The sequence below is a fragment of the Heterobasidion irregulare genome, assembly GCF_000320585.1.
Source record: "Heterobasidion irregulare TC 32-1 unplaced genomic scaffold scaffold_05, whole genome shotgun sequence".
NCBI classification, from domain to species: Eukaryota; Fungi; Basidiomycota; class Agaricomycetes; order Russulales; family Bondarzewiaceae; genus Heterobasidion; species Heterobasidion irregulare.
The window spans coordinates 2,626,405-2,647,399 of record NW_009258201.1 but is presented as its reverse complement, the minus strand read 5'-3'; the positions used below and the strand labels follow the sequence as shown (position 1 = coordinate 2,647,399).

The 20,995-nt window shown below is 50.2% G+C and overlaps 11 protein-coding genes across 11 annotated transcripts; 4 read left to right on the top strand and 7 right to left on the bottom strand.

Annotated features, from left to right (window-relative positions):
- Nucleotides 1-1,077: 1,077 nt before the first annotated feature.
- Nucleotides 1,078-1,924, bottom strand: HETIRDRAFT_141600 (uncharacterized protein). Its single transcript, XM_009548495.1, has 2 exons — nucleotides 1,218-1,924; nucleotides 1,078-1,133 (listed from the first exon to the last, which is right to left on the bottom strand). Exon 1 carries the CDS (start codon nucleotides 1,836-1,838, stop codon nucleotides 1,593-1,595), a length of 246 nt encoding a protein of 81 aa, XP_009546790.1. The 5' UTR covers nucleotides 1,839-1,924; the 3' UTR covers nucleotides 1,078-1,133; nucleotides 1,218-1,592.
- Nucleotides 1,925-2,786: 862 nt separating this feature from the next.
- Nucleotides 2,787-3,791, top strand: HETIRDRAFT_475742 (uncharacterized protein). The gene is made up of 4 exons (XM_009548494.1): nucleotides 2,787-2,945; nucleotides 3,015-3,109; nucleotides 3,183-3,256; nucleotides 3,312-3,791. The coding sequence occupies exons 1-4, from the start codon at nucleotides 2,814-2,816 to the stop codon at nucleotides 3,677-3,679; spliced, it is 669 nt and encodes a 222-aa protein (XP_009546789.1). The 5' UTR covers nucleotides 2,787-2,813; the 3' UTR covers nucleotides 3,680-3,791.
- Nucleotides 3,792-4,522: 731 nt separating this feature from the next.
- On the top strand, nucleotides 4,523-5,908 carry HETIRDRAFT_451814 (uncharacterized protein; the record flags this gene model as incomplete). Its single annotated transcript, XM_009548493.1, has 4 exons — nucleotides 4,523-4,814; nucleotides 4,871-5,268; nucleotides 5,326-5,562; nucleotides 5,618-5,908. The coding sequence occupies 4 exons, from the start codon at nucleotides 4,523-4,525 to the stop codon at nucleotides 5,906-5,908; spliced, it is 1,218 nt and encodes a 405-aa protein (XP_009546788.1).
- Nucleotides 5,909-6,226: 318 nt separating this feature from the next.
- HETIRDRAFT_122832 (uncharacterized protein) lies at nucleotides 6,227-6,498 on the bottom strand (the record flags this gene model as incomplete). The annotated part of the gene is made up of 2 exons (XM_009548492.1): nucleotides 6,227-6,298; nucleotides 6,370-6,498. The coding sequence occupies 2 exons, from the start codon at nucleotides 6,496-6,498 to the stop codon at nucleotides 6,227-6,229; spliced, it is 201 nt and encodes a 66-aa protein (XP_009546787.1).
- A 392-nt stretch (nucleotides 6,499-6,890) lies between these two features.
- Nucleotides 6,891-8,967, bottom strand: HETIRDRAFT_45326 (iron transporter; the record flags this gene model as incomplete). Its single annotated transcript, XM_009547510.1, has 10 exons — nucleotides 6,891-7,049; nucleotides 7,117-7,313; nucleotides 7,378-7,475; nucleotides 7,531-7,560; nucleotides 7,612-7,657; nucleotides 7,715-7,846; nucleotides 7,898-8,499; nucleotides 8,559-8,639; nucleotides 8,700-8,744; nucleotides 8,801-8,967. The coding sequence occupies 10 exons, from the start codon at nucleotides 8,965-8,967 to the stop codon at nucleotides 6,891-6,893; spliced, it is 1,557 nt and encodes a 518-aa protein (XP_009545805.1).
- Nucleotides 8,968-9,271: 304 nt separating this feature from the next.
- Nucleotides 9,272-10,668, bottom strand: HETIRDRAFT_45250 (uncharacterized protein; the record flags this gene model as incomplete). The annotated part of the gene is made up of 3 exons (XM_009547509.1): nucleotides 9,272-9,895; nucleotides 9,950-10,356; nucleotides 10,422-10,668. 3 exons carry the CDS (start codon nucleotides 10,666-10,668, stop codon nucleotides 9,272-9,274), a joined length of 1,278 nt encoding a protein of 425 aa, XP_009545804.1.
- Nucleotides 10,669-11,318: 650 nt separating this feature from the next.
- Nucleotides 11,319-12,182, top strand: HETIRDRAFT_409763 (uncharacterized protein). Its single transcript, XM_009548491.1, has 3 exons — nucleotides 11,319-11,491; nucleotides 11,567-11,702; nucleotides 11,769-12,182. The coding sequence occupies exons 2-3, from the start codon at nucleotides 11,567-11,569 to the stop codon at nucleotides 11,810-11,812; spliced, it is 180 nt and encodes a 59-aa protein (XP_009546786.1). The 5' UTR covers nucleotides 11,319-11,491; the 3' UTR covers nucleotides 11,813-12,182.
- On the bottom strand, nucleotides 12,159-13,889 carry HETIRDRAFT_154681 (uncharacterized protein; the record flags this gene model as incomplete). Its single annotated transcript, XM_009548490.1, has 9 exons — nucleotides 13,739-13,889; nucleotides 13,564-13,678; nucleotides 13,299-13,495; nucleotides 13,142-13,237; nucleotides 13,074-13,083; nucleotides 12,871-13,014; nucleotides 12,621-12,812; nucleotides 12,352-12,560; nucleotides 12,159-12,296 (listed from the first exon to the last, which is right to left on the bottom strand). The coding sequence occupies exons 2-9, from the start codon at nucleotides 13,613-13,615 to the stop codon at nucleotides 12,159-12,161; spliced, it is 1,038 nt and encodes a 345-aa protein (XP_009546785.1). The 5' UTR covers nucleotides 13,616-13,678; nucleotides 13,739-13,889.
- A 789-nt stretch (nucleotides 13,890-14,678) lies between these two features.
- On the top strand, nucleotides 14,679-15,998 carry HETIRDRAFT_168805 (uncharacterized protein; the record flags this gene model as incomplete). The annotated part of the gene is made up of 4 exons (XM_009548489.1): nucleotides 14,679-14,832; nucleotides 14,892-15,331; nucleotides 15,389-15,494; nucleotides 15,568-15,998. 4 exons carry the CDS (start codon nucleotides 14,679-14,681, stop codon nucleotides 15,996-15,998), a joined length of 1,131 nt encoding a protein of 376 aa, XP_009546784.1.
- A 200-nt stretch (nucleotides 15,999-16,198) lies between these two features.
- HETIRDRAFT_61237 (Esterase/lipase/thioesterase) lies at nucleotides 16,199-19,532 on the bottom strand. The gene is made up of 17 exons (XM_009547566.1): nucleotides 19,493-19,532; nucleotides 19,268-19,431; nucleotides 18,535-19,220; nucleotides 18,301-18,482; nucleotides 18,177-18,241; nucleotides 18,106-18,118; nucleotides 18,020-18,047; nucleotides 17,894-17,968; nucleotides 17,830-17,837; nucleotides 17,703-17,768; nucleotides 17,582-17,651; nucleotides 17,262-17,529; nucleotides 17,103-17,208; nucleotides 16,997-17,048; nucleotides 16,696-16,946; nucleotides 16,605-16,642; nucleotides 16,199-16,551 (listed from the first exon to the last, which is right to left on the bottom strand). The coding sequence occupies exons 3-17, from the start codon at nucleotides 18,696-18,698 to the stop codon at nucleotides 16,300-16,302; spliced, it is 1,638 nt and encodes a 545-aa protein (XP_009545861.1). The 5' UTR covers nucleotides 18,699-19,220; nucleotides 19,268-19,431; nucleotides 19,493-19,532; the 3' UTR covers nucleotides 16,199-16,299.
- HETIRDRAFT_475730 (uncharacterized protein) lies at nucleotides 18,946-19,532 on the bottom strand. Its single transcript, XM_009548488.1, has 3 exons — nucleotides 19,493-19,532; nucleotides 19,268-19,431; nucleotides 18,946-19,220 (listed from the first exon to the last, which is right to left on the bottom strand). The coding sequence occupies exons 1-3, from the start codon at nucleotides 19,515-19,517 to the stop codon at nucleotides 19,128-19,130; spliced, it is 282 nt and encodes a 93-aa protein (XP_009546783.1). The 5' UTR covers nucleotides 19,518-19,532; the 3' UTR covers nucleotides 18,946-19,127.
- Nucleotides 19,533-20,995: the final 1,463 nt, after the last annotated feature.

Below are 20,995 nucleotides of genomic sequence, written 5' to 3'. Positions count from 1 at the left end.
GCAGGCAGTACTCAGCGGGAGATGAAGAATCGGGCATGAATTGAGCGCTCCCCACGATTATGAAGACTGTATGAACGGCTGCGCGCGGGATATGAAGGATCGGGTATTGAAAGGTCCATGACCAATACTTTGATGGTCAGCCTGGGTAAGCGACAGACTGCGGCATTGCCAGAGATGAAGACTGATTGCCGCTTCATCGAAGCTGGCTTCATCAAAGCCATGGAGGTTGGAGTGGAGATGGCTGTATGAAGGTATGCATGGAGGCGTATGACGATAAATGAAACGAAGATGCGTGCCGAGTCTGGAGAGGTCCTGCGCGGATCAGGTGTTCTATGGGATCACACCTTTGTTATTCAAGGCCTCGGGGTGGGATGGGCGATAGTTCAGGAGTGAACCTCCAGCATAGAGGAAGTTGTAGGGTAGCCTACAGATTACAAAGCCTTCGCCCACATGCGCACAGTGATGAGCCTATTCGCGACAAAACATCAGCTTACTTGTGACTTCTCAGTACTTATTCCGGATTAGCATCTGTCCATAACGCCCTATAACGCCCGCCGTCATATTAGTCCCAGCCACCATCACTGTGCGCATCAATTTCTAGTGCGCATTAACGCAACGACGACGGGTACCACATAGCACTCTTCCTGATACAGCACTCAGGTCAAGCATAGTCGAAAGCGATAATTAGCACGAAAAAGGCGAGAGACAAAAGCAAGTTGGCGCGGAGATCGAGAGGCCCCGAGACGTAAGGGAGTTTGAAGATTGTGACATGCAAGTGACTATAGCGATGCACTCTGCTTTGCCTCTGACCACTTCCTTCAAAATTGCTTGGCCGTTTGTTGACGTTTTTCGCTGCATGAACTCCTTGTTTTTGCCTTTCTGGTGACACTTCTATATCTCAGCCCCTCTTGTGACCAACAAAAGCTCAGAGGAATGTTGGCCATTGGGGGATTGCACCTTCACGTGTTGCAAATCTGCTCTCATCGAGCCTCACCAGGCTCGCTAATTAGTGAACGAGATTCCCGTCGACGACAGTCTCAGATGATCTAGCCTGATATGCTATTCCGAGGGGGTCTGGGCAAATTGAAGTGGTCGTCGTTGGGAAGGTATTTTTTTGGGTGCTCAGCCTGAAGGTTTGTTTCCCTTGTAGATTGCTGTGAATCCTCGTCCCGTTAGATTGCCATGCTGACTAGATTCGCACTCTCTATCTTTCGTAGACAGGTGTATCGCATGATCAACGCCTTGCCTCCTTTGATGATGATAGGAAGACCTACACTTCGAACACCTCGGCTCTCGGCTCTCGGCTCTCTCTTTCTGGGCAAATACCCCACTCGGTTAAGTCACTGGCGTAGACAGGTCGCCAAAATATAACATCAGATGCGGTTTATTGTTTGGTTTTGTGTACGGAGCTACCGCACACTCAATCAGTTTGCTTTCCTCATATGGGTTGTATATCTTCGCTCATCATCACAGACGCACGCATGATCCGCCAACGCGTCTAGATATTGCCCATATCCTATGTCTGACGGAGATTCGCACATTCACTCGATGCGTTCGTTATCGATGCTCGTACGGAACTCTCGCAGGATACTTTATGTCTCCTGCACTAGATTCGGAGGATCCGCACGAGTGCGGACCTCAGGAAGTGCGATCTGCAGAACATGTTCATACAAACCTTGAGAAGGACAAGACCAAATCCGCAGAGCGGATTCCACATCCCAACCACATCTCATCGCAGGGGCACAAATGCAGGTACACGTCTTTAAAATAAAATGGCACGTGCTACCTTGTTCAGCCCTGCGATTCTCCCGCACGCCGTATCCGCCTGCATACGCCATCGCTAATACCGCGCGGTATCATCGAGACTTCCGCGGCTCGCCTTGGTACTTCGTCACCTCCATGTCCTCGTTCGGCCTGGGAGACAATATAAGTGTTGCTGAGGATTGACTTGAGGATGAGTACAGAGGATCAGATGTCATCGAGAATACTGAAACTTCATGCTAGCAGCGCAGAACGCGTGACCCTCTTGGATCGCCGTGTTTCCGACATTCCGACTTCCATTCTCCGTTGGATCTCGCCAGGCGCTCACTTCTTTGCAGTGTGCGCTCTTATTCAGGCTTCACACTCGTGCACTTTGGGCCCCCGCACAGCTCGAGTGAGCACACATGCTCTTTGCGCATCGCCTAGCAGTGAGTCTTCCCTCGATCAACCAGTCTCGTGCTCATACGTTGTGAACTCAGCATTCATATCAAACACCATTTACGAACCGCTGTTCTACAGTCGGCCATGTGCCCATCTTCTCATATCTCCTCCCGGCACAATGAGCGCGTACATCGAACTTGTTTTGTTCCAGGCAGGGAAATGACATGGGATGCCTTCGAATAGAAGATGTCGCGATGCCTTCAGTACAGTGTGTCAAAGCGATGTGCGAATCTATCTTGGGCGAGTCTAGGTGTGTGCAATGTGATGTCAGATATCATCCTGTGTCTGGAGCTCTGCGCGTTTGGGTGTTAGTGCGCACAATGACCTCACGACTAGATATGATTGGATGGAACTTGTGAGGGGATATTATGTCTGGTCGCTAGTCAATCCCTTTTTGGAAAGACGGCTCTGCGTTCCGCCTCGCCCATACGAGAGGATTAGGTGAAGCCTCCACACGAAAATAGGCTGGCACAAGATCGGACTGGCCAAGGATAGGGCGTGATGTGGGTACCATTCATAATGTCACCCCGCTCAAGCATATATAAGAGGTCGTTCGCATCATTCTCAACTGTTCCTCCAGAACACACACTCACCCTTCAGCAATAGCTTTCATGTCAATGGCTAGTGAATCGCTGAGCCCCGTCATCGCCAACTTCTTTACGGCTAGCTCCCATGGGGCCGACGCCGTTAGTGACGTTGAGCTTCGGTCTTTCCAAGCCTCTGCGCAGGGCCAGACTCCCCATGTACGCCTCTTCCATGCCATTTCCATTATTCAAGATATTCGATTGATATTTCTGTGACTATGGACGCAGCTGCTCTTTATCGGCTGTTCCGACTCACGAGTCCCAGAGTCCACCGTCTTCTTCTCCGAACCGGGTGATATTTTCGTCCACCGCAACATCGCTAAGTACACACTGCACTCTCGCCTCACTATCCAGCATCCTGACTTTCCTCTGGTACGCTCCTTCTTGTCGCCCCAGCCAATTCCACACAGATGACGACAACGCGCTCTCCGTCCTGACCTATGGCTTGCAAGCTCTCCAAATCCCAAACGGTGCATTCCCTCGGTATCCCCCCAAATCACTCACCCTCAACCAACATCCCTTCAGTTATCGTCCTCGGCCATACTGACTGCGGCGGCGCAAAATTCAGCTACGAAGCTGCGAACGCGGACCCCGTGCCCCCCACAACGCCGCTTGAGCGCTGGCTCGCGCCCCTCACTACGCTCGCTGGCACCCTCCCTGGCGCTATCCCCAGACCTCCTCCGGGCACCTCCGAGTACGAACGCGAGTTCCGGCTGGTCATCGACGAGAACGTCAAGGCGCAGGTCGGCTATGTCGAGGAGATCGTCCGCGCGTTGGGCCTGCCCTCAACCGTCTGCATTCAGGGTGGGGTGTATGAGATTGAGACGGGCAAGTTGATCCGCGTCGGCAAGCAAATCGTTGTTATCGGTACTGAGGCTGAGACGGCCGTGTGAGCAAGTGCATGATGGATGATGGTTGTATAAGCGTTGTCCTTGTTTTATTTGTTGCACTCTGATCGTGGATGGCACGATGTAGGTATGGGTATAGATTTGTGATCGCCTCCGCTCTCAAATCTCATAGGAAGCGACCTTTCGTTCCCACCATCTTCACGACACAATGCTTGGACGCGGACCTGCATCCAGTTAATCTCACTCCCACCCTGCTCAAGGATCTGCACTAGGCCATTGTTTCCTGATGAGTTCACCGAGAGTGTCGGACACCACTTTCTCTGGAACGAGACTCGGCAGCTCACAGCCTACGTTTATATTAACATCACTACTAACAGGTGCGCGGTGATGTACCTAGAGTCCGCAACAATTCTCAGCTCAAGACTTTCCTTGTAGGTAGTTTGGTTCACTGTCATGAACGCCTCTTTGACAAGCCGGAAGGGATCGAGTTTGTGATGAAAATGTCCTGCGGAGAGCGGGCCACCATGTCACCTATAGATAAGATAGATTTGGAGACGATATAACATCCAGATGTCTAGTACACCCTAGTTCATCCGACAGCTACAAGTGATATAATCGTCCAAAGCGTGGATCGTACATCTCACTAGTCCTCTCGATCAAGCGCGTGTTGGTCTCTATTTTGCTCCTCCACTCAATCATGTCCTATCGACAAATCACAGACAATCCTGCTGGTAAGTAGAATTTGTGGTATTCTATCCTCACACGTCAGATGGACGCGTTGGGCCGCCCTTTCCACGCTCGCGCAGGCTGCGCAGCTCTTCACACGGTATATAGAGAGCCTAGGAGCTTGAGAGGCAAGTCTATCCTCGACGCTCTTCCTGCGATCTTATGCCTGTTCCTTCCTGCACTCATACTGCCGAGAAAACATTTATTTCTCCACCTACCGACAACATCAAGCGCGTGACAAAGAAGCATGATGCTCGCAACTTCGCACAGAAGAAACCGATGCCATTGGGTTACCGTGCACTGCTCGATGGGCTGCACACCGCACCTATCTATGAGATAGAAATCCCAGAAATGGCTGAAGACGGGCTGTGCCCGGATGTTCAGATAAATGATTTGAAGTTCCTCGGTTCCTACGACTGGACGGGGGCTGAATCGCCCACAATCGTGGTACCGGGTACGCTGTCCCCGTCATCTGATTTAACGCCAGATCAATGGTCTCTTTTTGATCAGGAATGCCTTGCCCATGGACGGGCCTGGAAACACCCTTCCAGCTTGCACCTGACTCTTCTATGGCGCACCCTCACGGAATATATCGCCCTGACTTCATGGCGCTGCCTGCGCTTTTGAGCGCCGTTGATGCCATGGGAACACACGTAGATTGGCCGGACGTCGACGTCGTTGCAAACCGCGGTAGCCTGAGAAGATTGGCAGACTGCATGGACGACTGCCCTGCGCTTGACAAGGAGTTCCGTGTGGACGTCCAGCTCGTCGGGGAGAAGACGCTCTCCTTGCACCAATGGACGGGCGTGGGGAGCATGGGATATGGGTTTGCGTTCGAGGCGGCGACGACGCATCGCGTGACCCACGCCTCGCTGCTAGCAACGAGCCACCATCGCGTGATCCAATATGTGCGCAAGTCTCCCTCATATACGTGTCGCCCTCCTAGAATGAAAGCATGTAATTAGAAACTTGGTGGGCTCAGCGTCGTCGTACAGTCCGAAGTAGACGCATGCCTTTTGGAATCGAATGCTGTACCCCACGGTGACATAGAGGTGCTTGAGGAGACTGCCACTGGCTTGACAAGCCATTCAACTCCATTTCCCGTCGCACCGACGCTCGAGTCGAGAGTCTTCGTGGGTAGAAAGTGCAAGCATCTGCGCGTCTTATCCAAGAGCGGCCCCGTGATCCCTCAAGGCTCCCTCGTGGAGCTAAAGACAGCCAAGTTGGGTCTGGGCAACACGCCAGGCCTTTCTCCAGCTCTATCTGTCCCAGACCCCGCATCTCTTCGTCGGCATTCACCTCCACGGGCTATTCGAAAAGATCGAGCGCATAGCATCTCAGGACATGGTCACCGAGCGCAAAAAGGCCACACGCAGCCTGCAGAGGCTCGTCCTCGTTCTTCGCGCTGTGCGTCAGCTGGCGATCGAGCGGCCCATGAGTCCTCTGAGCCTCGTGTTCCGGGATCGGCGGCTATGCATGTACGAGCGAAGGTCGAGAGAGGGTGATTTACAGGAAGAGATGGCGAGGCGGTTCTTTGCTTGGGATTAGTGTTACAGTGCTCTCGGATCGTGTCAAACCCATGTCTTGATATGAGTTGATACCTCCGAATACGCTTTGACTTGACTGTTCATGGGAAGGTTTGCGAGGCGAGAAGTAGCTATTATTGTAACATCATGGAGGAATTGTATATGAGCAGGGATTCTAAGAGATAGACCTGTCATGTAAATATATGCCAGATTAGTACCATAAATCCTTGGTAACGCACCCTAGAAAACAGATATCGATCGACTCTACGTCGACCGATGAATCGATGAAGGCGTGACAGTAACTCACTACTCAGTGTGCCGCAATACACGACAGCAAACCTTATCGACAAGAAGAAATATGATCTTCTGATGAGCTTGCAAGAATTATAGCGATTACGGTCGACGCGGGTGCCTTAGTACCGCCGAAAAAAATCGCGACCTCATCAGAATAGTGCACAATCAACGAGTGAAGGAGATCCGTACCCATAACAGTTCCACACTCGGCACCTTATACGAAGAAGTATGACGAGCTAGAGCCTCATGCCAATACACACCATGTAAACATATTACATAGTCCGAGCCATAAAATCGATCACGAGAAACAAGACCCATGATTTGACCACTGGGGCAACTTGTATGCACCTGGCGGAAGGTAGAGCCGCCTAAGGCTCTCAACAAGCTCTGAAGTATCACTCTAGCAGCCCATTGCGAGGTTGGGTACCTCGCAGCGGACTCGGCTATGTTAATCCCGTGAGATGAGGCGCAAGAAGAGAATGTCTGATGCTATGGTCGCGGTACGCCACAGCCACTGTTCCAGCGGAGTGGAGAATGCATCATGTTGTGTGATATATGCGGGGAGCCATCAGCACAAGATGTCTGCCCTCAAGTCCCGAGTCCCGATGCTCTGCAAGCCTGTGCAAGAGAAATAAAGGAAGACTTTAATCATGTTGACTATGGATTCAACTTGAGAACGGGTAAGGAGAGTTTCTAGAAGTAGATGTGAGTCAATGTCCACCGAAAGGTGAGTTGTAAGAGTCGCACCAGTCTGATTTTCGCAATACACGACAGAGGGATTGATCGAAATGGAAAACGTGGCCACGCAATGGCCTCGCGTACCCGACCACGTACACGATTGCAGCCATAAACACAGAGACTAAGGACACCTGTAAGGCAGGAAAGTTACACGTATCATCAATTGGCACGGCGCCAGTGAGCGAAGGAAACACATACAGCCGCAGCGTATTTGAACTGTTCAGGCTTATTCCAGCCGAGCGTTAGGCCGTAATGGGCGAGGTCAAAAACGTTTTGCAGCGAGAATTGTAAAGCCGTAAGCGTATTTTGGCGGGGATGGTGTGCAAGGGATTTTTGGAGTTGCGTGAGTTGCACAAGATCAAAAGACCACAGCCCGATGCGTGACAACGCCATGCCTGAGTTCAGAGTATACTTTGAGTATATCTCGGGTTCACGAATGTATAGATGAGATAAACAGACCACCAAACAGCATGGCAGAGTTCCATGCGAGCCTATGCCGCCCATTTGCCCCAAGGAAAAAACTGAGCACGACGGGAATAAGCGAGATGAATTCAGACCTGCAAGAAGCTCTGGTAAGAAGCCGATGGGAAAGAAATAATGAAAGGTGCATACCAGAGGGACCAAGACCCTGCGCGCACGAGGCTAATATCATGAGCGTTAACTTCGTCAGAATTTAGAGAATGTAGGCTTTACCCCATATAGCGTTCCATCCACGGCATAGCAAACGTGCCCATGAGCCCTGTTCAGAAAGCCCCGGTGTTTAATGCAGATTCCTGGAGTTTCGAAGAAGATTCACCTGTTACGACGCAGATGCCCCTCATACCAGCGATGAACGGGTCCGAAAAATCGGTCTCGCTTTTGAGATATACCAGTAATGTGGAGTCGAAAGAAAGTACTGTAAGGTATAACAGCGATATCGCAATCGAAGCTTTGAGTATATGTATTAGCTCGGCCGCCGCCACAAGGTTGACAAGCCTACTGATGAATATCGGATGCCTAGTGAATTCCTTCCAATCCTTTACTTGTTGTAAAACCCAGTCAACAGACGAAGTGAAAAAAAGAATCCGGCGCGAGCGAGCATGATCAGGTCCATCTATTCTGGCACGAGCGGGTCTTGGCCCACTAAGCGCAGGGAACCGCTTGTAGACTATCTTGACGAAAAGGAATTCACACGGCATAGAAAGTAGCCCAAAGCTAAGGAGGATGATCACCGAAGTCTTGTATTTCACCGTTGCGGTTAGTAAACTGACGAACAGTGGAGCGGTGAGCTTGCAGATGAGGTCGATTCGCCGCAATGCTGTATTCAGGCGAACAAGCGCGTAGTCATCGTCTCCAGCAACAGTCATGACCCAGTCGCGCTCTATGCAGACGTTCATGCCCACGGTGGCTAGTTTCAATACGCATCCGAAAATGACGATGGGAACAAAAAGTGGCCAGAAAAAATGATCCGCATTCGTTGATTGTCGAAGGAAGAGGGTTAGGAACAGGACGTAGCAAATGGACGCGGAAATTTTCTGAGTGACAATTGAAGTGCGGACGGCCAGAAGACGAGTGTTTGTGTCAATCAGCGATCCGACCGCTCTGAGCAAAACGGCATCAACATCCCACAATATCAAGAACAATGACGTTTAAACGTATACCCGGACAGGAAAATTCCGGCGCCCGTTACTATAAAGCCGTAGATTGAAGTAGGCAAGAGAGTGTTGGTAAACAGTTCGATCCTGAAATGCCTAGTCAATTTCGACGACATTTGGGTGAATCCTCATGCTAAGCCATCTTACAGATACAAAGGGAACGCAAACTCTGCCGTGCGATCTCCCCAAGCACTGCAAAGAACTGTGAGCTTGGAAGAACAGGGCTGTCGTTGGGTTCCGAGACCAACCTAGACAGATGCTGTAAAGCAAGCAGCCAGAACCCTACGCCATCAAGAGAGTTTGAAGCTAGATAGTTGGAATCTTGCTCTTGAGGTTCCGAAACGTTCTCTAAAGGCACTCTCGGAGTGAGAGAACAGCAAGTGAACGATCGCGAGGGAGACACACCACCGATCATAACGCTGTTCGTGCTGCTCAGCGTTTCCAGCTGAAGTGCTTGATCATGGTTTCGATTTCCGCTCTGCATCTGAGATTCATTGACACTCAGTGTAGGTGGTAAATGGCATGAGACATGAGTGAGACGATGACTGACGATGACGCCTGATGCAGGGGTTGAAACCGCCGTTCTCAATGCGGTCAGCGTATTCGCGCCGTGAGTTGAGCGCTCCCATAGGCTCCCATGCCATGCACGGAAATCACGATCTACGCCAAGTTGGCTATATATTGCAGTAGAGATGTCTCCCGTGGTACTTGAAATCCCTTCACTTCTCAAACCGCCTCATGACCTCCGCCGGTAGACAACTCTGCATACTGACTCGTTCGTAGACCTTCAGGGTCCCGTCTTCGCAGACCAGACTCAACCTTCCCGCTTTCCCATGCTTAACTACGATTTCCTGAATCATCTTCAGCACTTTTCCCAGTTTTCTAAGGCCGGTTTCGGCCTTCTCCCTTTGCGAGACCATCTCCAAACTATCCAATCTCTGCTCCCGAACCTCGAAGAACCTCCCTGCAGAGTGAACGCCGGTATAAAAATGAGGTGTTTGCGAGAGATAGAGTTGGGGAAATATCTCGGCCCAGTTGAGCTTGTGGATGTAGTTCTCGGAACGCGTGGTGAGTTCAATGATGGATTCTTGAGGCTGCTCAGCGCCTGCGCGAACGATGCGAAGTAGAGGGGGTAGGGCCGAGGACGCATGTGGAGACGGCGGCGAAGTGACCGCCAGAGTATTCGCGGGTTTGCTGGAGGTGATATTGAGGCCGGCCAAGGCATCAGCCAAATCATCTGGGTTCGAGGATTGACTTGCCCGAGAGGCAGGTATTTTCGGAGGTGCAGATGGGAGACAAGCATCGACCTCATATCGGACGACCATATTCAGGCCAAAAAACTTCTGCAAAGCAGGTGAGTCACGAATATCGTGAATGAAGGAAAATTGAATACGGACAAATTTGACTATTCGATGATGGCCGGTACTCTTCTCGCACCCCGGAACAGCAGCAGTCGTGGCCTGCTCGAAGCCAAACCCATAACTTTTGCCCAAAAAAGTGGTTCTGGTTTGAGCCTCCCACCTGTTCAGCAGGACGGTATGCTCCCCGGCAAGTTCCATATCAATTCTAAAATCCTTAACGTCGCCACCACTGATCCACCTGGAGAGCTTTCTCAACCCATTGCGGTCGGTGACAAAATCGATTGCGGGCCAGTCGACTGTCTTGCCGAGTGTGTCTACTGATCTGAACAGCGGCAGGAGGATGGAAGATGGGCATCTGAAGCCATTTTGGTCGACGAACTGTACACCCCTGTCGGGTGTCACCTTGATAGGGGGAGAACGGCCAGTCCATTCTGGTGCAGAGCCTATTGAACGTTGAAATGAGAGGATAGTCAGCAATTATATCGTAGAGGTGATGTAATGACGTTACCTGGAACGATGATTACGGCTGGGTAAGAAGTCTCTGTCCAATTGTAAGATCCTATATACTTGTAATGTTTTATATCCGTCGAGGTACTAGATGTAAGTGTAGGGACGGGAGGGACGAGCAAAGTGTGCAAGGGTCTGGTGACGTCCAGTCCTTCCTTGATATGACGATCTGGAGGAAGCCCAAGCGAAGACGAGTGCCGGAAAGCAGCAGGCCTTAGTGGACTTAAGTGTGGATGCTGGTAATACATGTTATCTGGAGATAAACAGCGGAGAGTTTGCCCACATGTCCCGCTTTTATACACACGATATCGCATGGAGTCGCAGCATCAGGCTCTGCGCGCAATGACTTTTGAGGAGTTCGTCTCAATAAGCTGCTGCGAAGAGTAGCCCTGTTCCAGTAAGTAGGCTCACGCAGGACGGATTTTACTGGAGATTGAGACAGATGGGCACTTGAAGGGCAAGTCACACCTGCTGATAAGTATCAATAAGGCTGATTGGATGCAGGAGAAACCTCGAAGCAGGACGCGACATGCCTCGGTGCTCAGCTGCGGAAACTATGCTGCGATCAGAGGGTTCTAGATGAAGTGAAATGCGCAGATACTAAACATAGCCTGGTGAAAATTGCGAGACGCCTGATAGTCAACTGTGGGCGAGCGAGCTGCGACTACTAAAATAGTAACGGCCTCTGGGACTCCCGCCTGCAGTCAGCCCGAGCTAATTTATATGCATTGATGCCTACACTCAGCCTGACGTATCAAAGAGTGTGGTGCAAATTCGACGGCATCTGGAGTAGCATTCTTCACGGGATAGATCCGGTTGTGCCTACATGTCTTCTCGTCAGTAAATTGGGTGAACCTTGATTACGATCGCTGTCTCGTCAAGCACTGAGTTTTCTTTTAGCAAATCAATATGGGGACAGCATCGCAGGTCAATTATCGGGCTAAACAGACAATCGCTACTTCACGACAACATATTTGCACAAAAGCGGGTGCGCATCATTTACTGACCCCTTTCTCTCTTCCTCAAGACGTTTGATCGAAGTCGATTCTGTGCACAAACGGCGCGGCCCGCCTGCGCAATCGACGTCAGTGTGGAGCGAATGGTGAAACAATCGGAGAGGAAATTGGTCGATTGAAGCAAGCTTACATGACTAAAAAGGTGCTCCCCGATGGGCTCTACGACGCCTTCGCACTCGTCGAGTGGCTTGGTCAACCCAAGAACCACAATAATGCGGATCATCAGCATCCACACAAAACTGTCAAGACGTCTCCAAGGACATATTCTGCCACCCATCCTTGGGTCAGGATGCCTACGCGCTTGGACGATGTGTACCAGCAAATAAACGGACCTCCGTCTGAACCCGAAGGACACTTGTCGTGGATCGGAGAATAGCCGCTTGAGCCACTCGGGGTGTACACTGAAAAATTTGGGCCACGCAATTTGTCGTAAAGACTAGCCCTAAATAGATTTGATCAAGGCTCCAAAGTGAATTGAGATCATGATGGTCAACTCACTGAATGTTCCTTCCATGAACCCCCTTGCGTACCCTGGAGGAGTATTAGTGCATTGGCCAAGCCTGCGCAAAAAGAATTCTTCAAACGATGACACCGGAGCACTTCGAACCGGATTTCTAAACGCTATCTGGCTCAAGTCACCGACAAAAAAAAAAGAAAGTGGATTTACAGATGTACAATTTGATAAGTGCGAACGTTATAGAGTCAACTGTGGCGACAATCATTCAAGGCCAAGCAAGTATGACTTGGATCTCTGGTTCGACACTGGCAAGCAGTTCTGCTTTTCCTTTCTTTGGCCTCCAGCCCAGAGCTCTGGACCTTTCTCCTCGAGCGCGGCAGTTCAATGCACCGAGGCGAGAGCCCTATTGGGGTCTTTCATTCGGAAACATGTCAGAGAGAGTAAAACTGACGACTCACCCCGAAGAAGTTCTTGAACTCCTGATCCGTCAAGCTGACAGGCTCTGGGCTGCGGCCTTTGCCATGCTCAAAAAGCGCCTTTGCAATCTCAAGGCATATCTCGTATTGCACATACTCGCCGTTCTCGGCAAAATAGTAGCCGGCGCGACCATGAGGGGTCAGTGGGTCCGCGCGAGCAGCATCAAATATAAGCTTGTACAGATCACCGACTACGAAGGCCGAGGACGATCAGCACATACAACATTGGATACTTCTGAGTTTGGACACGCCTTCATCAATGTCCACAAGGGGCCATACGTTCGTCCCAGATTCGAGTAAGCCGCCTTGACCCCTTTGAATACCATTTTTGATCATCCAGGGTATGAGGACAGAGTGCGGGTTCTGGATGCCGCTGTCGACGAGCGGGCCTGAAGCCATGTTGAATATCGTGGAGGGACACACAATGTATGCGCGAATATAGCCTAACAGTGCACGTTGATCTCAGGCATATTTTGAGAGATGATCCTGACCGTGAGTTACCTGCCGTGTCTGCAGCAACGATCGCAAGATCGACCTCGCGATGAATACGTGAAACCGGCAATGACTCCAATTGCTCAGGTTTTGAATCGTAGTACACGATGTCGGGATCGATGCTGGTGTCACCTTCCAAATTGACAAGGAAGCCTGAGCGCAAGTCGATCAGAAACAGCCAGACTTTCGTGTGAAGCGACGAAATAGCGCACCTGTCCCCGACTGATGGACAAGGGATGTCAATATGGGCAGATGCAGCAGCATATATGTGTACACCGACAGTGTGGATCAATATTCCTGCATCATCAGACTGCTCGTGCTTCTCCTTGAGCCCCGACAAGATCGCTTTGACGGCTGGCAAGTCGTCCGCATTAGCCTAGTCGTAGCCCCGTCATGTCAATACAGAGAGCAGCCGAAACGTATTGAGATAGACTTACAGCATGTATGACGATATCTGCCTGGGAAGCAAGCTGTGCGAGCTTTTCGGTGTCTTGAAGGGATCCAATTACGGGTGTGATGCCGAATTGGTGAAGCTTCTCTGCTTTCAAATAATCGCGGACCAGCACTGTGATGTCGAACGTAGCACGGTCTTCGTGGTCTAAGAGGTGTTGGAGAATCGTTCCCCCTATATAACCTATGCAGGAGCGCGAACTTGAGCTTGTCAAAGAAGTAACGAGACGTAGGATGTTGGATGTCGCTGACCTGTAGGACCAGTGAGCAGAATGCTGGTACGGGGTTTGCCAGAGGAGGGCATTGAATGGGCTGTTTAATGGGGCAATCGCAGAGTACGATGAATGGGCGACCACGGATCAGATTCCTAGATATATATCCCTTCAGCCGCTTACTGATGTTTGGCGGTCAACTGATGATGCCTTACATAGCTAGCTGACGGCTGACTAGATATGGACTCATATAATCTTGAACGTCGCAAGAAAGATATTTTCCGAATCGCCAGACAGAAAAAAAACCCTGCAGTCAATACAGCCACTCAGAGTCTCAACGTAGCCCAAGGTCCAGCGTTGTAGGTGACAGCATCATGGCGAAGAGCAAGGGATCCGACGACGCAATTCCCACGCGACGTCGCAAATGACGGTCATCTCGGCGACCCACCTTCGAGTCTGTTTGCCAATGTCGAGCCTCCTGCGGCGGGGTGGACTAGTGGTGGACCAAATCCACCGACTACATGTTGTGGAGACTTGCTTTCTAGAATCGTGTACTTCTCTCTGTAAGTCTGCCGATGAAGATGGCGGAATAGGTAGGTGCGCAACGCCGCAGCCTGTTGAAGGCAATCACCATGTTAGCTTCTGTTCGGTGTACATGACTTGCTTCAAGAGTCAATGGTATGTGATATCATAGCTTGAGTCCTGAAGTTTTGAGAACTTTTCTTCAGGCATCTGATAAGCATTCTGTCGACTTCAATTTGCAGTGAATGAATAGAGTATACATGTGCCCGCCACCCATACCATATGGATCGCTGTCATCTTTCATAGTCGCTGTTGATAAGAGGCGACACAAAACTCCAATGTCCATAACATCGACCCCCTCCGCAATTGAGTATTGACAGGCGACGCAACACGATTATACATATTCGAGCTCTTTCAAGGTCTGCAGATACAGACGGTGACCTCCTCAAATCTTCTCCATGGGGAGCACCGTGTGGTGTTGCCATTTGTGCTAACTCCCCTTGCAATTCAAGCTTTGGAGTGAAACATGAAGTCTTTTGCAAATCCGAAAGCATCGTTGACGGGACGCGAAGGCAGCATGTACTGCTATAAAACAACAGTGCTGTCGATCCTCGAGCAACGTCCCAGATTACAATGCCTCCGAATATCCATACATCGCCAGCCGCCAAGACGTTAACAGTACCCTTCTCCCTACAGAAATTCCTTGGAAATCCCAATATCAAGGACGTGCAGTGCGTAGGGTCATACAATAGGATTCCCGCTCGTCGACCTACGATAATGGTCCCAGGTAAGCGAGTATCAGGAATGTTATTCAAATTATACCATGTAACTCCTTACCACTCATAGGACTACCCCGTGTCTGGACGAGGCTAGTCCCGCCATTTTCTATCGTATCTGATCCAAATCTACGCCAAACTGAGCGCAGAATGCCTCCTTTCATCCGCTCCATGCCCTTCCACTCACTCATGTGCGCCATAGACGCAAAGAAGCTGGACAGTATCCCATGGTCTTCAGTTGACTTTGTCACTGATTGCGGAACCTTGCGCCGGCTTCTAGAGGTCGTCAATGCCTCTACTGATAGGAAAGAGCTCCGTCTTGTTCTACAAGTCGTGGGCCAGCACACAATTCTGTTGAATGACAGTCCTTCACAGACAAATCCCATCGTCAAAAAGGACAATGCTGTCAGACAGGACAAAGACTCCTTCGGTTATTCTTTCGAAATGGCCACAACCACAATGCCACTTGGCGGCGGAGGAGCTTCCAAATATTATCGAATTTTACAATACGTGAGTAGCTACGCCCGACATATAGCAATTCAGACTGTAGCGCTGAATCAGAAATAGGTGTTTGGCGATCTTCGCATGATCGTCCGGGCCGAAGTCGATGCATGTCTAAGTGTGCGCGAACAAATATCTCCATCCGAATCAACGCCCTCAAAGGATGTGGCAGGTCTGTCCAGCTCTGAGACCGCACAATGCTTACTATACAAAAACTGACGATTTCGTCGTTCATTGTTTGGTAGGTCTGCGCATCATTGCCGGCGGTACCCATGTTCCGCAAGAAAGTATCCTGGAGCTCAAATCGCGTAGCGGGAAAAATCAGAGACATTCAACCCTGAAGAGTCACTTTTTCCCGCAATTGTTCTTCTCGCACACCTCGAATCTCATCGAGGGCGCGCACACAGACGGCACCGTGTCCGACATCCGCCACCACGACTTTTCTGGTGAAATGGAGCCTCCGCCCGAAAGTCGATCACATGATCGGTTGTGCGTCTTGGTGGCGGCTTTAAAGCTGCTTCAAGAGACTGCGATCAGCCGCAGTCGAAGCGTCCGAAAGGGTCGATTGGTCGTTGTATTTCATGGGAAGCAACTGACTGTTTATGACCCACAAGGCGTCGACGGGCTATTGCCGCAGGCTATTGTCAAGAAATTCTGGCCTCGAGGTCCTACTTAAAAGAGATATGGCAATACTAGGAAGTGATTCGAACCATGTTACGTGCGAACAGCAGTTGGATTTATCCAGTCTTAGTTCACGTATAGTTTAAGTTTGCCCTTCGCTTTTCTTGTCGTCTTGTTTGAGACATTTAACTCTACGACATGTATTAGTTGCCGATCCTTCCCATTCACGATCGGCCTCATATCGCTTGCACATTTAAGTTCAATGTGCTCGTTATTGTACAAGCTTACATACTCGCGACGTGTCGATGTGCAAGTGCAGAACATGAAGTTTCGTCAATAAGATACAATGTCCATGATCAGAAGGGGTATTTGCGCGACAAATTCTTCAAGTAGTCGATACCATCCGATCTGTACGTGTCTTGCGTGATGCTAATGGGAGCCGCCCCGTCCAACAGAGTCAGAAGGTTCGGTGAGTCTTTTGTCCACTTTGGCCAGGTGGTGGCGTTGGTTCCCCCGTTGGGATCAAGGTGGACGGCGAAGCGAACAATCAACTCTTTGAAGTCGTCGCCTGGAGGGCCAAATATATCATAAAGATCCGAAAGGTGATACTATAAGTTTGCGCGTTAAAAAAGACTTCTGGAAACTGAGCCCAAACACTTACAGTGCCCAGATACGGTGTCGATTTGAAACGCTTGTACTCTGAGTGAAGCTGCTATTAGCTCTCGTTTGTTCGATTACATGGGAACACGTACGGAATGCCCAGGCAGGTTGAGTAGATGATAGGTAATCCAAGAAGAAACGCCGAGGGGCTTCAAATATGATGTCTCCGGTCAAGGCAGAGATGCGCTTATATTGAGGCGTCAAAGTGTTGTTGTCGCCGGTGTCGAATGGAGAGCCAACAACAGGATTGGGGGGATAATATTGCATAAGCTGGGTAATTTCACTGCTTGATGCTTTGGAGTAGTAATTAGAATGGATATAGTCGTGTGTTTCTTGATCGGTGCTAAGAGGCATCGCTTAGTCAATGTCGGCCAACGCAAGAATAGCACATACGTGAGGTTTGTAGAAGACAAAGAGAACAAAGTGCCCTCGTCGTCGCAGTCTCCTGATAACATTCAAGCGTGAGTGCGATTGCCTCAAAGGAAGCACGATCACAAACCGTTGATGAATGGCAATTTAGCAGCGACCCCTTTGGCGATGAGTGTCTGCGGGTTCTCTTTCAAGAACACGCCATCTGTACGAGGCTGCCAGACCAAGTTCAAGGACTGTTATGTTGCACTATCAGTAGGGCCATATGGCTGACAACCAATTGACGCACAGAGTAATTGAAGAGCGAGGGTGTGCTGTTGGTCGCGGCAGACAATGACTCGAAAGGTACTTCGCGTAAGCACTGTAGAGTGTCCCTTGCACCAGTGCAGCCAGTCTTGTCGACGATGTAGTCATACATCGGCTGTCCATTTGTGATATCGCCCATGGGTTGAGGCGAACCGGAATGCATGATACCCGCGCGGAAGAGTCCTTCGGTATTTCCATTATTGGTGATCATGTGGTTTCCAATCGAGACGCCTCCTGCGCTCTCACCCCAACTGTCGAATGGTGTGTGAGAGGAAATCACATAGGGAGCAACCGATTTCGTACAGTGTCACCTTCTTGGGATCCCCACCAAAGGCGTGGATGTACTTTTGGACCCATCTCAGCGCCTGTCGCTCTGTGAAAACGGAATTAGACTTGATCCATGTAAAATCAGGGGACTACTTACGGTCCTGCATTCCAAGGTTTCCAACGCCGGCTCGCTTGACTTCTTTACTTGCCAGGAATCCGAATGCTGTAAGACAGATTCAACCGTCATAGACCGTTGTGTGGATGAAAATATCATGTATACGCACAATTAAGCCTTTACAGTGATCCTATCACTTAGAACAATCCTTTGAGACAAGATCTGAGACTCACCGGTAGGCAGTGCTAACGAATACTACGGGTGTCCCGATGTCGAGAGACTTCTGGACGATGTAGCTCCCGTCGAACCTGACGTGAAAAGTTGAGTGCGTATCGCTTTCGTCAGATATGTGGCCTCACAAAGAAGTCTCTCCGACCTCCCATCCGCCTGTTCAATATCCGATAGTCATAAGCAAAGACTTCAGACGTCTAAAAACGATGCTAACCTCCGTGGATCCACTGAGGAGGTATGGACGTTCAGATTGAATAGCATGAGATGACGGTAAAATATGCTCACAAACAAGACCGGCAGCTTTGAGTATGACGTAGCATTCGCAGGACTCCATACATTGACATAGAGACCTAGATAGTTTTGGCATGCTTTAAGGCAAGGCCGTTAAGTATACTGAACAAGGACGCACAGTCTTCGCCTGAAGGGGCAGTACCGCCGCCTGGCAGTTGAGAGAGGATCTCTCCCAGCTCTGCGTTAGGGATGGTGGGCGAATACGATTGCTGAGGACATGCGAGCGCAAACTGGGTGGCATTGTGTGTGCCACGGTACGGGAGATTTGGTACAGGCAAACGGAATCGAAGATTTCCGGTTCTGCAGTCAAATTAGGATCAGCATGTTCACAGAAAGCATTAGGGGGACACACGGAGGTAAGGCATATGGGACCCCTAAAAATCTCGTCATATTTCCAAGCGGAGTGCCGACGAACGTTCCTGCATCCAGCCTCACAGTTGATCCAATAGCCGCGCCAAAAGAGGGAAAGCTGGCGACGAGCAATGCCAAATGCAATATGAAAGACGAGAGCGCCATAGTGACCAGTGGAGGGAGAGAGATGGACACGCAGACTAGCTCGAGTGCTGGCTGGGGTGTCGACGGATTCTGGTCAGGATCGCTAGCCTAAATACGCGGACGGCCTGCAGTAATCATCAGAGCATTGTCGGCGTCCTGGGGACAAAAATTTCCGGGCGAGAAATGGGAGTATGTGTGGGTCGGGCATGTGAATGAGCCGCCGCTAAACATTGTAGTTCTGGAAGCGCTATTCATGACCGATATTCACAAATCAGGCCAGAATCTATGTCTTCTGCATATGTCTTGAGAAGAATAGACAAGGTCGCACTTGTAATAGGTTCCCGGCCTATCGAGTGTCATCAGTTCACGGAGGTTGGGTGGAGCATGCTTAGCGCTTTCGGCTTCGACGCCCGTCGATGTATGGATACGCGCAGTGCACATTCGTGAACCTTATGTGTCGTCAGCGACAAAGATATTTTCCGGTTGAGTTGCGGAATGTTGTCTCTTCTTTACCGAGTGAAAGTCGACGAGGGTGAACGGTATCTACAAACAGTCAGCTGATGATCGATTGAACGAACAGCTATTCTCACCAGGCCATGATCATGGGTCAAAAAATGGCGATGGCCATGAACAAGGTTGCGATTGAGTTTCATCGGCGTGGATCCCGAGCTTGAACGGTTCGGCTTTGAGCTTGCTATCATCGCGAACCCTGATCGCAGAATGGATGAGGCAACCCGGCCAGGACCGCGAAGTTCTGGAAAGCATCAGCAAGGCGGTATTCCCGTGGGTGCACAAGAAGTCCTTCCCAGACTTACGCAGAGGCATGCCTCTCGGAACCATCGTGGTGTTCCCCGGTCGGCCAAAACATTGTGCAAACACGCTTCAAGCGCTTGGGGCACATCTATATTTGACATGCGAAGATGACAGCAGACGAAAGATAATGAGGCCGGTTTGAACACCGAGGTGAAAGCGAACTTGATTTGCCACGGTCTCGGCAGATTTATCGTGGAGCTTGTATTTGAGGCTACCAATGGCGAGCTGGCGATGCATCTCGGCATTGCACACAACTGACACGCGGATCCTATCTGCGTATAACTCTTCGCAAGGCGACAACGTAGTATTCGTATATGACGAGCAACATCTATCGTGTCGTAGAGGCGCTGTTAACATCCCATCAGAAGCTAAGCACTTAGCTTGAAATCTCCCAGGAGTTGCGATATAATGGTACGTGGCAATCATGTTTAGGGTGCTCATTACAAATAGAAACCTTCTCTCGCATCGCTGCTGCCGAATCTTTACTTACTATCTCTTTGCTGAACAAGCTGATCTGATCAAACAAGCTCTCGTAACTGATAATCTCGGGCAAATTTTCCGAGGCCGAACGTTCTTTCGGCGTTCAGACGCCATGATGTTTGCCAGTACGGTGTATCTCAATATTTAACATACCTTGAGCAGATATTCGATCGTGGAGAGATGGGTAATGTGCTGGTGTGTACTTCAGCTGATCAAGAAGTTCATTCCAAACGGCTCAATGTTTCACACTAACTGCCACTCCTATGTTTCTAGTTTCGAACGCACAGATGCCACTGGCGCTCACGAGAAATGAGCGATATGGGGGTCACGGGTATCGGTAGACACGGGTATATTTGAAGTTGACGTACCCATCTGCTATGCTATTGATGTAATGGATATGTTGATTTCTGAACCTGATTTGATTCTCTAGTCGCATTCTCAGTGTTCTGCGCATCGTGCCGACCTTCTAATCGGCACAGATCTCACAGGTCTTACACGCGGTCCGAGCCGTTGTCGTTCTTCATCTTTCCATGTATGTGCACTTTCACGCACGTATATCCGATTGTATTCCCGACGCAAGGCTCTCCCTCCGAAATGAATGAAACCACGTGCACGGACCCTGCACGAGTCCCGCACACCTCGTTATGTGGAACCGCCGGCAGGAGATATTTTTGTCGATAGAGATATTCTAGGTACAGATTAGCCTGACTTCTCGCAGAAGCATCGGCATTTGAAATGCCGATCAAGGAGGAACCTGGAGGAACTCGATGGACTTTTCGGTGGGGCTTTCGGACGGTCACAAGTCTATGCATACGTCTGTGCGAACAGTGGGTTTATATTTCCAGATCAATTGCCTGCGCTGCGGTTCCCACCAAAGGGCCTTTGGAGCTCTAGACCTATACAAGTCACTTCTAGAACGAACGCAGAACATCTTTGATGACTGCTGCAAACTCACTCGATCTCCCTCGGACGCACTGTTGAATGTTCGGAAATGATTGTGGAGATTGCGCAAGCGACGCCGTGCT

Excerpts from the sequence above, each read along its gene's own strand:
- HETIRDRAFT_141600 (XM_009548495.1), bottom strand. The coding sequence starts at position 1,838 with ATGGCGTATGCAGGCGGATACGGCGTGCGGGAGAATCGCAGGGCTGAA.
- HETIRDRAFT_409763 (XM_009548491.1), top strand. The coding sequence starts at position 11,567 with ATGACTAAAAAGGTGCTCCCCGATGGGCTCTACGACGCCTTCGCACTC. Across the intron at positions 11,703-11,768 it reads GACGTCTCCAAGGACATATT|CTCCGTCTGAACCCGAAGGA; the intron begins CTGCCACCCATC and ends AAATAAACGGAC.
- HETIRDRAFT_61237 (XM_009547566.1), bottom strand. The coding sequence starts at position 18,698 with ATGGCGCTCTCGTCTTTCATATTGCATTTGGCATTGCTCGTCGCCAGC. Across the intron at positions 17,969-18,019 it reads GAGGTCGGAGAGACTTCTTT|GTTCGACGGGAGCTACATCG; the intron begins GTGAGGCCACAT and ends TTTTCACGTCAG. Across the intron at positions 17,652-17,702 it reads AAACCTTGGAATGCAGGACC|AGCGACAGGCGCTGAGATGG; the intron begins GTAAGTAGTCCC and ends CCGTTTTCACAG.
- HETIRDRAFT_475730 (XM_009548488.1), bottom strand. The coding sequence starts at position 19,517 with ATGGTTCCGAGAGGCATGCCTCTGC. Across the intron at positions 19,432-19,492 it reads TCCGAGAGGCATGCCTCTGC|AACTTCGCGGTCCTGGCCGG; the intron begins GTAAGTCTGGGA and ends GATGCTTTCCAG. Across the intron at positions 19,221-19,267 it reads TGACCCATGATCATGGCCTG|ATACCGTTCACCCTCGTCGA; the intron begins GTGAGAATAGCT and ends GACTGTTTGTAG.
- HETIRDRAFT_475742 (XM_009548494.1), top strand. The coding sequence starts at position 2,814 with ATGTCAATGGCTAGTGAATCGCTGAGCCCCGTCATCGCCAACTTCTTT. Across the intron at positions 2,946-3,014 it reads CGCAGGGCCAGACTCCCCAT|CTGCTCTTTATCGGCTGTTC; the intron begins GTACGCCTCTTC and ends CTATGGACGCAG. Across the intron at positions 3,257-3,311 it reads AGCTCTCCAAATCCCAAACG|TTATCGTCCTCGGCCATACT; the intron begins GTGCATTCCCTC and ends ACATCCCTTCAG.